The sequence below is a fragment of the Platalea leucorodia genome (genome assembly GCF_965183815.1).
Source record: "Platalea leucorodia genome assembly, chromosome: 3".
Taxonomy (NCBI): domain Eukaryota; kingdom Metazoa; phylum Chordata; class Aves; order Pelecaniformes; family Threskiornithidae; genus Platalea; species Platalea leucorodia.
The window spans coordinates 120,300,970-120,316,328 of record NC_138825.1 but is presented as its reverse complement, the minus strand read 5'-3'; the positions used below and the strand labels follow the sequence as shown (position 1 = coordinate 120,316,328).

Sequence of the window (15,359 nt, the reverse complement as noted above, 5' to 3'; positions counted from 1 at the left end):
TTTTATTTTTGTAAGTGTGCAATAGATAGAAAAAATGCTCTCCTGTCCACAGGTGAAATGAGAGTGCTTTCCAGTTTTGTGATTTTTGTGATGAGATGTGCAGGAGTTCCCTTGCAGGGGGAGGGAGTGTGGGGGATGTGATATTTCTGTACTTAATATTAAAATCTGTGGTTGTATTGAGAGGTGAAGGGTATTTTTTGGGGGGGGGAGAAGGTTTGGTTATCTGAAGAGGGAGTGACAGAGGGATCTGAGATGTGATTATGTGATTTTTTGTTTGGTTTGTTTGTTTGTTTTAAACTAAAATGAAAATCTCATTTTTGTAGCTACATCCTGAACAATAGTTTCGCCACGTAGAGTACAGGATAATGATGTATCAATTTCAGTAGTTAACTAAAATGATCTCATCCAAAGCAAAAGCTTTCTGCGTTGTCTTAGTTCTGTGTTTGTAAAGCGGTGCTTATGCTTATGCCTCCGATAAGTATTAGTGAATATTTTGCAATTCTCAAGAATTCATAACATTAATACAGGTACTCTTGAAAGGATACATACTAGAAAAACAAAATAAATCTCAGTACTCTGATGTTCATTATGAAAGTAAATTATATTGAGACCCCATTAAATGCTGCTTTTGAGTCTTTGTGCAATAGCTCAAGAGAAGGAATAACTTCATTGTGTTGGTTATGGAAAACTGGCTGACTACAAATTTTTTTTAGGACAAGTAATTTTTTCGGAATACATCATGTAAGAGCGTTTTCCTTGTAAATAGTGCGTGGAGCAGTGGAATGGATGAATTTGAATAATAATTGTTCTTCCACTTCTCTCAGCAGAAGCGTTCAGTTACGGAGCTGTGCCTTGAACTTGTTTTATGATATACGTAAATATTTACCAGGGAGAGCTGGAAAAGGGCTGCCAGGACCCCGCGCCTGTCCTGCTGCCAGGAGAGGGCTGTTCTCCACGCCATATGTTCTGACATGTTGTCAACTGTTTGTGTACATTATGCAGCAGTTGCTAAACAGTTGGTACTGTTTTCCTTTAAGAATGTGCCACTAGGTTCAGGACTGCACTGCATACCCTATAAAAAAATAGAAAAAAAAAAAAATTCCCCCACCCCCTCCCAAATGTAAATTCAGCTTGTTCAGCAGCAGCCTGAAGCCCGGCATTGTTTGCTATCGGAAGTGTGAGCTAAAGGGACAGACATTCCCCCTGCTCAGCGGGAGCGCGGAGCTACGTTTTGCCCTTGTTGCATTATTAATGGCACGATGTTTTTATGTTGCAGATGGCTAAGAGCTAGCAAGGCATATTCAAGACCATGATGGCTCAGTTTCCCACAGCCATGAATGGTGAGTAGCTCGGGTCAGTTTGTTTAGGTAGGGGTGGGAGCGTTTGTCTTTATTATTTTATTATTTTTCTAAATGCTGATTTTAGTACCTGCAGCAGCGTTACGGTCAGTTTGCTGCAGATTGCTTCCCGTAGCCGAACTTGTACTGTAAGACTGGGAGAAATTCAGTAGAAGCATTACTGCAGCGTAATTTGGATACGCCTGGAGCATCTAGTAATCTCAGATCATTTAAAGGGTTGAGGAATGTGTGACTTGCAGTGTGAATACTGTCTGACTTCAAGTGGGGAATATGCTAAGTAATAGTTGATTAAACTTGCATACCTTTTCTGTTACGTAATTCAGCACAAAATGTGTTTCGTTATAATATGTTATTTATTTTAAACTGAAATATTTGAATGTGTTAAGCAATTTGCTACATTGACGAAAATAATCAGTTTTTCTCAAAAAAAATGTTAAGAATTTTCCTCTTGATTCTGTGCCCCATCTACCATAGAAACTTTTGGATTTGTTTCTTGGTGATTTCCTTTCAAAGACATGTGAGAGCTGAAACCTTAAAATTGTTTGTGCATGTATGTATGCATTGGAGCTCTTTATTTCTAGAGCAGGCTTATTTGTGAAGACACAATTTGCAAATATCTGCTGAGAAATTTGATGTTTACATGTTGTTTACAGAGCTGGCCAAAATATAAAGACAAGTATAGGAACAGTGCTTTGCACTTCAGGTATTCCAGATAGGGAGTATTTCTCCTGATAAAAATAGGGAAATAGATACAAGAAAAAGTATTTCTTATCTTATTTATCTGTAAGGGTTACTGCCGGACTGGGAGGTCTTTAACTAATTTAGAAAATTGTCACTACTGAGATAAATTGGGTGAGTAAGGGGAAGTGATTTTTTGCAGAAGAACATTCAGATTTCAAATTAAACCTCTGTTTTACACATCCATTTCATGTGTGCATAAAACATTTTGTGAAAAAAATAATTGGTGTGATCAACACCTTTTTTTTTTTTAAATAGTCAGCTGCAGTTTGTTCCAGACTTTGTTTCACAGATTTAACAATAAAAGAGAAGTAAAAGGAATCAATATATTGTATATAATAGGGAAAAACCTAAATAGCAGATTTTTTTTTCCAGTTTCTTCGACATAATGAAAAAGCTGCTTTTTTTTTTTTTTTTTTTTTTTTTTTTAAATTGCCACATGATTTTTGCTCCTCAATTTAAAATAAACAAACAGAAGCTTCCTTCGGGGAGGATACAGGTTTATGTTCCTGGCTGTTTCCATGGTTGATTTATGCATAAACTATTTGCTGTCTTTTTGGTTTGGCTTTTTACTCCTTGGTTCTGTTGGAGGATTGCAAGGTGTATTGGCAGCACTGAGCACACACGACTTGATCTCAGCAGTCCTAGTTTGGGAGAGCGATCCTTTCCTTGGTCTGAAGTCCCTTGGGCAGTACTGTCAGCCACTCTCAAAAGGAACGGTGCCACAAGATGCAGCCTTTCCCCTCGCGGAATTTTACTGTGTTGAAAAACATAGTAAGAGAACGTGAGTAAGAGAGGTGCCAGGAAATAGTTAAACTGTTGCTCCTCACAGAATATTTGAATGACTGTGTGTAGTTTTGCAGTCATATTTCTTATCAGAGTTGATTCAATTTCAAACAAGTCAGGTGGGAAAAAAGAGTAATTTTAATGTGATTTCTGGATAAATACTGAGCGACCTTTGCTGTCACAGTTGTTCTGCTCTAATCTATCTTCCTCTTCCCTGCTACTTACTACTACTGTTGTTTGCATTCAAAGTAGATCACCTGCATTTACCACTCATTGCTCAGTGGAAACCTCTAATTACGTTTTTAGACCTTGGTAGTGACTTCAAGCATGAGATGAAGAATGAGGTTATGCGTGAGGCAACTGAACCATTGGGCATTGCTGCAGCCTGAGAGCACTGGCTGCCTGCCACACCTTCGTAACAGCAGAGCGTTGACCCTTTCCTTTTGTATCCTACTAGGGGAAAATGGTGGTTTTCTGCTGAGGAAAAAACCTCTTATTCTTATCAAGGTACAATATACTCAGCTTTTAGTTCATTAGTAGTGTAAAGCATGAAGTAGTTTCTGTTTCAGGATTATTTTTGGCATTCAGTGTTACAGAAAAGTGAGTGGATAGCGTGCAGCAGATGTGTGTACAAGTGCATGATTATATGACACAGGGTGACAAGTTTGAGAACTGCAGGGTTCAAATGACAAGGCACAACACTCAGATAGTCTCAAATTAATACAAGTAGAAGATGCTACAGCACTTTATTTACCAACCTAAGCAGAGAAAGGGAAGTCTGCGCAGGACCTCAAGAAGAAAGGGTAACCGAGTCGTGTGCTTGAGTTCCAGTTGAGAGACTCAACTTCATTGAGGGCACCTTGAGCTGTTACTCAGAACATACCTCCACCAGAGCAGGCTCTCCAAGACTGTCCAGCCTCAGCATGTGGCTGATGGCCAAACTGCGTGTTATACTGAGAACTGGCATATTCTTTTTTAATTATGTGGCCACGTGGAAACTTCAGCTTGTTGAGGCATTGTGTGCTCTAGGGGCACATGCTCTTGCTAGGCTGCTTACTTTTCTTCTCTAGAGTCATGAAAGGACGCAGTGAACAGAAAGGAGTTCCCTTTGACTCTCCATTTCTGTCCAAGGTGACCTTTGTGGATGTCTTACTAGCAGGCTGGAAATTCAAAGAGGAAAAGCAGGACTTAAAGAGTGCATGTTGATTTTCCTGGAACTCAGGGCAGACCTGCCAGTTTTTACGAATTTATCTCCCGTGCAAAATGTGAAGGTTGTGATGACATTTTAGATGAACAGGCAAGGCTGAGTAACTTTTCTTCTTATGTAGAAATGCCGCCAATTACAAAATATACATACAGCACCAGATGGATAACAGACGTTGATCTCTGAGGAGTCCAGTTCTATCAAAGAGTCACTCCAGGCATATCCATCTCCTCAGTCCGCAAATGAGATCAAGGATTCCTTACTGAGGGTTTAGTTTAATCCTGTAACTGTCTGAATATTGATCATTATCTCTGTCAAAATGATAAAACAAACCCAGTTTCTGGTAGTTTATTCTCTGTACATACAATTCTCCATCTGGACAAAGCTTTCTTAGGAATTCATCCCAAGTCTTGCAAAAGATTTTGGAAATGACATCTAGTTACACTAAACAACAAGTACCTTCAACAATTGTATTTCTAAAGAAGGCGTTAATATACTAACCACAAGCAACAGTTAAAAGTATAAAGGCTTTAATAGATTAAAATGCACTTCCACTTCATTTGTCTCTGTGATTGCTGTCTTTATCACAGAGCAGGAAGAAGTATCCTTCCCTGCCACGGGATGCCTTCTTTACAGCTGGAGAGCAGTTGCAAGATGTTGCTGTTCTCCTAACTCCCCTTCGTCTGTAGGCTAGATTTTTTTCAGGGTTTAATATCCATGCTGATGCTGGATCTTGCTTTGGGGAGATTTAATCTTGACGGTCCAGCCGGAACAAGGAAATCAGTATTTGCCAATCAGTATCTTTCACGTTGTTTCCTCAAGGAGCATTGGAATTTTGGGGCTGTGCTTTTTTTTGTTTATGTTTTTATTTGTCCTTCCTCTTCCCTCCTACCACCTGTTTCCTTTTGATATAATTTTTTGTGGACCAGCAGGAAAATACCTCTGATAAACTGAGATGCAAAAAGTAATACTTGCAACTCATTTCACATGCTTCTCAACCTTCATAATTCAGACTGGATTTTATGCTGCTGTGAAGAGAATTCAGTTTTGTGTCCCCGCACTTAAGTGTGTTGGAGACTAAGGTAGACATGAATGGGTGGAGTGAGGTCCTTGTTCTGCTGATGCCAAGGGTAAAACACTTACTGATGCTAAGTTCTGCTGCATCTTCTCTATTAAAAAAAGTCTGTCTCAAGATCTGTGGTCTGAATTTTTTTTTTTTAATTAGGAGGAACCCTGGCCATCACAGTTCAACTAAAAACTACTTGGATGCAACCTGACTATTAACCTTGTGTGCACTGTAAATATGGAAACTGTAGACTTTGATATCAACAAGCGTAGATAAAGATACTAAGCTGAATTAGACCTTGCAAAGAAAATATTGGAACTTGTTCTCCCATCTAAAAGAAGGAAAAGGAAAGAAATTCTGAGACAAGGGCGAATATTTTTTGTCCTTACTTATAAATTAATCCTTCCTGTCACTTTTCAGTGAGGACAGTGGTGTCAGCTGATATGGAGCAAAATTCATATGCTCAGGTCAGAGGGTGTGCACTATCACACCCTGCAGAAAATTAGATTTCCAATTGTGTGTGCTGTATTATGTTTTCTTTAATCCCAACAAGTCAGTAATAGCACTATAGGATTGCGGAATACAAAGTGTCTTATTCATATTTAATTATGAGGATAATATGATTCACACGGAAGACGTAAGAGGAAGTCTTGGAAGGAAGAAGTAATTCAACATCGAGGTAAATGTTAAATGGAATAAATGGAACTAGGTTTTAACAAAAGAAGGTTGCACCTTATGCCTTCTTCAGTAACTGAATTTTGTAGACAAAGTGTAACATATCCCATGTTTGGACTTCATTAGAGAAATAACTAGCTAAAAGGGAGAGAAAATGCGAATTTTAAACTAGGATGTTGTAACAGTGATATTCTTCCTGGATTTTTATCTTGAGACCAGTCTTAGTTGTTATTATCTATGGCAACATCATCAGTAAAAAGCAAATGTATGCTGGTTAAATTGGTTGATGACACAAACTTAGGAGTCATTTTCCAGCCAGAATTATACAGTATGAACTGCATATCATTGGTTAAATTTCATCACATTTATGTTGTGCTGTCTTCAAATAGCTTTTTAGTCATACCATTATGGGCTAGAAGAATTTTTTCTGTATGCTGGGAACTCAGCAGTTGGCTGTGACTAAGGAGGAATACAAGTGGATGTATTAGATGATCACATAATAATTACGTGATTTGAGGGAAAGGAAATGCATCCTAAAATGTGGTGGGTGAAATAAGGAGTACTGTGTGCTATTGCATAAGGCACTGGTGAGACGTCTTGTGGGATAGAGGGTAGAATTTGGGTTACCTGCTTAGGAGGGGAAAAAAACCAGGAAGTGTAGTAGATGCAGAGTTAGGCTTCAGTGTTATCCAGGAGAAATGAATTAAGTGTTGGGAAAGACTAAAGAGATTGGCTTTGTTAACCTACCAAAATAAAAACTTACTGTGTTTTTTATTTCATTGTATTTACTTTACAGTAAATAAATTTGCTCTTTATGTTTTTCTTATTAGGAAGATAAACATTAAGGAAGGAAAATAACTTTTCTTTAAGTACAATGTTAGCACAAGGTTAGATGGAGGTGAATCAGCTGTTGGCGCAGTTGGTCTGGAAATGGGAACGGTTCTGTCAGCAGTGACGTTCTGGACCATGGTCAAGCAAAAAGTCTGATTGCCTTAAGGCAGAGCTTGCATTTTAAGAAGGAATTAATGTGTTAGAGTTTCTTGGAGTAGCAGCAGTCTGGACATGGTAACCTTAGAAGTCCCTTCCAGTCCTATGCTCCTAAAATGTGAAAAATGACCTAAATAAAAAATTAGATGATAACCTAGTGAAGGTTAGTGTTAGATCTTCATCCATTAACTTACTGTAAGACTATAGCTGTTTTGTTTTGCTAAGATTTTACTTTGTTAGTATCGCATTAACTTTTATAAGGTAAGATTACACTCAGTGGGGAACCCAGGACAGTTTTTATCTGGAATAATAATACTCTAATGCAAGCTACTTTATTCATTTTGGATGTCAGTGAAACTTCCTGGTGGTTTTTCTTCAAAGCATATAAAAACCTAAAAAACCCCCACAAGATCTACAAATACTTCCCCAAAATGGAGCCAGATGACTGAAGGCTTAGCTGAAGGGACTCATCTATCACATGGCCGAGCTTCAAAGGGCTTTGACTGCTAAAATTTTTGTTTTCTTGAAGGTTTAGCTCCAAAAGTTTAGGAAATGTTCTACTCTGATAAACCACTTCGTGTGGCTGTTGCAGTTTAGGGTTGATGGGCATTGTGTGAAGTGGTACCATCCTAACATCTACTAAATTCCATGTCGTCTGTGATCATCCTGGCCACTTTGAACAGGCCATAGATGATATTAATTGGTATTGGCAGAATGAGTTCAGGTTTAGCCCACTAATTATAATGCCAAGAAGAAACATGTTTTTAGACGTTGTGGTCTGTCAAATGTATTTATGTAATGCTGTGTTACTTTAATTAGGAATCTTGTACGTTCAGGCGTTTCAATATACTGCATCAGTTCTTTAGGACATCTGTTGTTTTTCCTACAACAGAGCAGTAACCTTAAATCATAATTGAGGTAGCTAGAAGGGGTGAAACCCTGGAAAGCCGAAAGAATATCAGTGTTCATGGGACCAGCATTCTTATCGGGTACCTTCAGAGAAGATATTTCAATAACTTAAAAACACTTGTGGTTTAGTTGGATGTGAAATTCTCTGTGTGCGAGTCTCGACAACAGGCAAGATTAACTGAATATCAAGAGCTCTCTTAGTGTTATTTATTGAAGTAATTTGTTTAAAAGTTCTCTCTATATTTTTTAATAATACTTGGTATATTTTAAAGCATGTACCAACATTTTCCCTTGCATTTCTTCTCATAACCATAATTTTGTGTTTAACTGTGATCTCTGCAGTACAGTTTTTGTTTCTTTACGAAACATGTATTTCCCGAAAGTCACGGTTTCACCTTTATCGAAGAACTCTGCACTTGTTACAGTGTGTGTTGATACTTGTGTAACAGTATGGAAAAGAGTATGCTTACATTTTCTTAAGATTGTGCTTTCATAACACTGTATTTCACAAGAAATCTTCAAGCTTGGGAGGGGAAAAAAATACAGGTGCGAGTTAATGTATAAACTGTTTCTGATAGAGATGATGTGGGTTGGAAGGCCAGCAGAATTACTCCTCTTATTTCTCACGTTCTCTATATTCAGACTGGATTAAGAAATACATGGACAGTACTTTTTAACCTAACCTGAAGATAACTCAACATCCACTAGGCTCACCTTTCTGGAAATCATCCACTCTGCTATTGCCAGGATCTGTTACACTCGAGGCTCTGCAAAAACCAAGAATTAGACACAGGAGTAAGGATACCTGTGAAAAAGATGGCCAAAGAGAGAACGTGGCTCCTGTGGTAAGGGAGACTAAATGGATTAGAGCTGTTTAGTCTAGTTTAGAGAAGAGACATCTGTGTTGAGGATATGATAGAAATCTGTAAAGCCGTAATAGTATAGAAAAGGCTAACAAGGGAAAGAATTTTCACTGTCTTTTTATAACTGAAAAGAAAAGCAATACCTAGTGAAATTATTGAGCTTAAGGCAGGCAGAAGAAAATGGGTGGGTGGGTTGGTTGGTTTGTTTCACATAATGAACAACTCGGTTCTGGGACTCACTGTCTCAAGATGCTTTGGAACCAAAAGTTCCAAGTACGTGGAATCAAAACTTGGGGAGGAAAGATCTATGCTATGGCCATTAAATGCTTTTTTTTTTTTTTTTTTTTGGTGCTTTTTTGGCTCAAGAAGTCTGCCAAATTGCTGATTTCTGACAGTTGAGAAACTGTGATACCCAGGGAAGAGCTCTGTTCTATTCCATTCCCTAAGTGGCCCTATGAGCCACTGTAGAGGCAGGGTTAGGGACTATGGTATAAACCTATGCCAAAGGTCTTACGAACATAAAGTAGACAATTTTTAATTTATTATATTTAAAATCAAACTCCCTAGTGTGCCGGGAAAGTAGTATTGTATATGTACTGGATATAGTTGGCAGGTTCTGCTAATTAGTAATTTAAAATTACATGGAGTACTGTTTAAGCAAACTCTCTTATTCTTGCTTTTGTTACCTTTGTGCTTTCTTCCAGCTTTCCCTACATGTTTTCTTTCTGTCAGGACTAGAAATTACAAAAAGGAGGGTAAACAAGAATGATCAGAGGCACAGAACAGCTTCCATATGAGGAACAATTACATTGACTAGGACATTTCAGCTTGGAAAAGAGACGATGGGGATGGTGGATACAGTAGATGTCCCCTTCTGAAGGTCATTCGTCAGTTTGTAGGCAAGGGAATGGTAGTTAATCTCTGATAACACAAGAATTAACCAGTATGAAATGAAAATACCATTGCCAGATATCAAACAGAGCACTTCGCACAGTGTCAAATAAACAGTGAAAGCCGTAGAAAGCAGTGGATGCCAAACGATTACTTGGATTCCTTAAGTGATTAGATATAGGTGGATTTTTCTTCCATTAATGAGGTACCACCTCTGGTTCAGGAGCTACGCTGGGGGCTGAGAAGACACCCTGGGGAAGTACCACCGTGTGCTTGCCTCAGCCTGTCACTGTGCCAGGAGCTCAGCTGGGTGAATATTCTGTCTGAGCTGGCAGGGTCGTTACTGTGTTTTCTTTCCTAAATTATCGCTTAATTTAATTTTATTCCACAGATCATTCAGGAAATGCCTCTTCATTTTCCTGCTCTCCCACCCTTCCTGTGTAATTTTTTTTTTTCTTAATTTGGTGGTTCTTCACTTTTCCTCTTTCCTTTCAAGTCTATATCCCAATTCTCCGTTGTAAATATAGCCCATCAGCCTTCCTCCTGGTCCCAGACTTCCTCTTCAAGTCTGAGAACCTGGAAATGTCGTTTTTACTCTAACAGCCAGATAATGACGAGAATACAAAAATTACTATAAAGGGTCTAATATTCCTTGAGCAGTTCTGCTCTGATTTTATGTCAGCGTATGCTTTTGTAGGAGAATCGTTTCCTTTACTCCACCTAATATCGAGGTTCACTTTGCATCCTCTTGCCTGATGTTTTTACTGCCTGCATTTCTCCTGGTGCAGAAAGATTTACTAGCTGCTGCAGATGGAAACTCACCTGAATCGTATTAGTTTTGCTGCATTCCACAGAGATTCGCTAGACAATAACTAAACAAACTATCCTTTTGTAAATTTTTAAGTTTTTAAGTTTTTAGTTGAGTTGTAGGTTTTCTATGTGAGTGCTGGTGAGCAGCAGCAGCATAAAAAATCCATTTTCAGAATTAAAAATGTTTAGTCTAAGTTCTGGGCTTTTTCCTCAAACATGGTGACTAAAAACTTTTATTTTCCTCATTGAAGACTTTGATGCTATACAGGTTGACAGGAGCTTACTCAAAAAAGCTTCTGACTTGCCCTAAACTGAAGGGTAAGCGCATCTTCCATCTTCTGTGCCATGCTGGGAAGGAAGACTATGAAGTCTGTCAGCTGGAAGCATGCTTACCTTAACGACAACAAATGGAGGCACGTCTTGCAGCTGGTAGGGGAGAATTTGGCAAAGTACGCTTATGTTATGCCTTGATAATATTGCTTACTTCGAACTTTTCATACCTTCTATTGGAAAGATTCTTCTTGGTGTGACTTTTTTCTTCTCTCTTTTTTCCGTCTCTAAAATCTATCCAAAAGTATTAATTGCAGGAGCAGGGAGGTGATAGTGCCCCTGTACTGGGCACTGGTGAGGCTGCACCTCGAGTCCTGTGTTCAGCTTTGGGCCCTTCACTCCAAGAAGGACATGGAGGTGCTGGAGCGTGTCCAGAGGAGGGCAACGAAGCTGGTGAAGGGTCTGGAGCACAAGTCTGGTGAGGAGCGGCTGAGGGAGCTGGGGTTGTTCAGCCTGGAGAAGAGGAGGCTGAGGGGAGACCTTATTGCTCTCTACAGCTACCTGAAAGGAGGTTGTAGCGAGGTGGGGGTCAGATGAGAGGAAACGGCCGCAAGCTGCGCCGGGGGAAGTTTAGGTTGGATATTAGGAAAAACTTCTTCACCGAAAGGGCTGTCAGGCACTGGAACAGGCTGCCCAGGGAAGTGGTTGAGTCCCCATCCCTGGAGGTATTTAAAAGACGGGTAGACGTGGTGCTTAGGGACATGGTTTAGTGGTGGGCTTGGCAGTGCTGGGTTAACGGTTGGACTCGATGATCTTAAGGGTCTTTTCCAACCTAAATGATTCTGTGATTCTGGGCAAAGACATGGCTATGTCGTTGGATAGAAGAATGGGCTTGTTTCATGTGCTGCATCAGTGTTAGTAACTCAACAACTACAGGTGATTTCAATGGCACTGTTTTTTCAGAATTAGGCAGAAAATACTTTTATATTTATTGCTAGTATTGAATCTAGACATGGGGAAGGCCTAGGTTAAACCAAGTCTGTGTGCCAGCTTTTTCCTGTAAGAAAAGGAAAAGTTAAATTAGCTTTCAAGAACAAAGTATGAGTGTACCGACATTGTAGGTTACAGTAATTGCACTTTTTGATAAGAAATAAAAAACTTGTTTCATTAAAGCTTCAGAAAATGGTATTGAATGAGTTGTCACAAATTCTACAGAAAACTAGTGTAAAAGGTAGCATGCTAATGTGCAGTTGAGAGTACTGTCGTGTTTCTACACATTTCTTAATGTATTTTTTACAGTAGTGGAGCTCTAAAAAAAATTTTAAAAATTATTTTTTTTGTTTACACATCTTCAAGTAAAATTGCCGTAATTTGCTATGTCTGTGTTCTGCCTTTTTTTTTTTTTAATATTTTGCTTGCTTGGTGTGTTGCTTTATGTTTCAGTGGAGCTTGGCAATAATTTAATTAAAAAGGAGCTTCTGAAAATGGATAGCCTTAATGAGCTAAATGATTCTGTAATTTTTATAAAGTACAGAAATACCATCCTGTTGTTATAAACTGATAGTTTAAGTGCTTTGGAATCATCAAGTAGCACTGTAAAATTCAGAAAGCAAGTGGATTTTTTCTGTTAGCATGGACTAGACTATTATGTATCTCTAAATTGTTTTAGGGATTATACTCATTCTAAAAGCAAGGATTATGTTTCTACATCGAGATCATTGCACGGCACAGAAATTTTAATGTTCTTCCTTTACAGATAGCTTTTGTGTATCGAAGTGGGGGGATACCAGTGACCATATCATCAGGAAAAATACTGCATCGTATGGAGCAGGTGGTTAGTTTAAACGAGCCCAATATTTGATTTTGGTGAACTGCTGAACCAATGCACCCAAAATATCTAGAAATCCTGTACATAATGTAGGGAACATGATTTGTACCCCAAAATACAGAGCTGCTGCTTTGTCCACATTTCTGTAAGCAAGCTCCTCAATTCAGCAAGCATTTCTTGGCCAAATCTGTGTAGCTCTGCACTTGCCTGACGCTATTTAACAGCCTGTCTGCAGGTAACAGTTATTTTTGGATAGCACATCAGAAATACTTGAAAATCTTTAAAAATTCTCTTGGCTTCAGTGGGCACAATTCTTGTAATTTTAGTGAAAATACAAAATGGAAGGAGAAACGTGTTTCCTTCTGTTTAACATGCTTTAGCTACAGGTGTTTCCTTTTAACTGTGTGTACATCAGAGAAGCTGTTGAAGTTGTTGTTAAGCGTAGACATACCCTTTTCCTCTGGCAGTTGCTGCAGTGTTGCTTAATATGCTGAGAGCCTCCGTGAAGCATTTCTGGTAGGACAAGTAGTAGCGGGATTAATGTGTGCGTTGTGAAAGGAGGCTGCATGTGGCTCCTGCCGTGGCCCAGGAGCATGGGAGCTGGGAATAGGAGGTGCGTTCCTCAAGGAATAGCAGGTGGTACTTTGGGATGGACCCGAAGCCACCACAGCAGTAGTTCATAACACATTTGCACACCTAAATAAGTGCTTGTTATCGGTCAGCATTTTCTCCTACGTTTGATATAAAGAATCTAACAACAAAGGAGGGAGGCAAATATTGAAAATAGCAATAACACCGATAAGGAATCTGGAAATTCAGACGAATGGTAAAACGTTCTGTGTGTTTTCAGACTCCTGGAGTGTTTACTCACCAAGGAAAAATGAGAAGTGTGATTCAACATGTCAGTTGGGAGCATTAAATCCGATCTGTAATAATTCTGTGGTAAACTTATGTACAAACACAGACAGAAGAAGACTGGAATTATTAGATTTATCCCAACATGTCCTACACTGAACAACTCTCTCGAGGCTCCTAATGGGAAGCAATAATGCGATTGCTGGTTGCATTACGGAAAACCCCTTGTTGTGCAGCTTGGGGCACGCTGCTGCATGTCTGTGTTGAAATTTCCCTGTCTTTAAACATGGGGATAAATATTTATTTAGGGTCATTATGAAGCTTAATGCTACTTTTCTGGATGGTTAAAAAGGTGGTGGTATAATCACTCATCCTTGTGACTTAGGTGTACAAGGAATGCTCTTTCAATTTAGGTTTATTATCTCTGTGGAGTTAATTATTTGTAGGTCATAGGAACATAGTTTTTATTAGAGAAAAACAAGCAACGCCTAACAGTGAAAACCAAACCCAGTTCTTTGGAGAATGTGAGAAATGTCTTATGATTTTCCACAAGTGAGAAGTTGCCTGTGTCCTTTTCACTAATAATACCACTCTCGGTACAACTACCTTTTGCCTACAGGTGGTACTAACCAGCGGCAGACGTCTTGCAGAGCATTTTCAGGTCTATTTACTTTTTTTCTAGGATTGCACTTTCTTTTCTCCCTTCTTTTTCAATTGCAGCTTACCATTTTAAGGAAAGAACAGCATTCGTTTCGGATGTTGACAGCCCATCAAAGCAAGTCCTTTATTTTCTTCAGAAGATTATCTGTCTGATGCAGTGTTATAAAGGCATTTCTGGAGCTGTCCTACCAAATGCTGTGATCCTGCTATAAACAGACCCTCATGCTCTCTCGTAGAAAGATGTCTTTTATTTAAAATCAGCTTAAAGGAACAGAAAATGTTGTTTAATCCCCAGCATAGTCCCTTGTTTCCAACACTAAAAAAATGGTGAGTGATACCACATTGATTTACATATTAATACCTGTTACATGAAGGTGAGGTCAGTCTGTATTTTGTCATCTTTAGAGAAGTCTTGAAGGTACATTAAATTAATGATGTGTAGCACCACATTGTTTGTGTCGATCCTTGTCGTTCTGTATGGACTTTCTATGTGGGTACAATCCACACATGACTTTGAACTCTTGAATGTGTTGTAGAGCTGTGGAGTAGGCAAGTAAAGGAGCTTTCTTTGTTCGTTTCTCCCAAGCTTTCTGATCTGGTATAAGGAATCAGCTGAGATGCTTCTGGACCTTGAGTCCAGATTTCCCATGCTAGATCTCAAGAACACTTGCCAGTCCTGACATTTATCTGCAGTCTTTTCTGAAAGTACCAGCCTTCTCTAGAAAAAAAAAAAGATAGTTTGACATCTGTCTTCCAAAAGTGTTACTAATATAGAAATGTGTTTTTTCATAAACAGAAAACGCAAGTGAAGGCAATAGTTACTCTGTTGTGGGGAGAATATTTGTGGGGAAAGTCTCCAAGTTCAGCATTTCTTGAGTTTTGATTCCTAAAAATGCAGCGTAGTCAAATACGGCATTAGCTTCGTCTAGCTGAGTCTTGCTTCATGTATGAAGTTGTGAGATTGCCAAGTAACATCTTTGGAAGAATACTGATTTCATGAGATACCTTCTTGTCAGAGAGATTGCATTTTTTCCCCTCCAAAATTATACCATCTACAGTTGGGACAAAATTACTTGTCTCATGAAAATTTCCTGGAAACTTAAGCTAAGTCAGAAAAGTAGTAATGTACTATTCATTGGCTGCAGCAAAGCCTGTCAGGAGAGCATGTAGCGGCAACTGTGTTTTGATTTCTGATGCTAAACTGATCTTTAAAAGCATTGTAGTTCACTGCTACTTGGTGCCAGCTCAGAATCTCTGGAGTGCCAAAAGTTCACCACTGCTCCATCAAGGAGATGCGTGGCTCTTGCCCCATCCTGTGATCAGAGAAGTGTCTGCGAAGAGATGATGTCTGCAGTTTGGTTTTGTGATTCGTGTATGACTTGCCATGAGTAAGGACTGGGGCTGTGAGGAAGGAAGAAGAACAGTGATGTCTCTGGGAAAATTAATTGTTCTCTTTGGC

General features: G+C 39.1%; 1 protein-coding gene across 6 annotated transcripts in view; it reads left to right on the top strand.

Annotated features, from left to right (window-relative positions):
- ITSN2 (intersectin 2) overlaps positions 1 to 15,359 on the top strand; it is a 90,000-nt gene that overhangs the window by 13,427 nt on the left and 61,214 nt on the right. For 5 of the 6 annotated variants that reach the window (XR_014227637.1, XM_082306629.1, XM_082306630.1 and 2 more), the window contains exon 2: positions 1,277 to 1,340. Coding sequence is in view for 5 of the 6 variants with exons in the window: in XM_082306629.1 (XP_082162755.1) it covers positions 1,310 to 1,340 (31 nt within the window). In the remaining variant the exon portion in view is untranslated. Of the gene's footprint in view, positions 1 to 1,276; positions 1,341 to 10,595; positions 10,717 to 15,359 lie in introns of those variants that run through there. The other variant, XM_082306631.1, reaches the window with a different exon arrangement.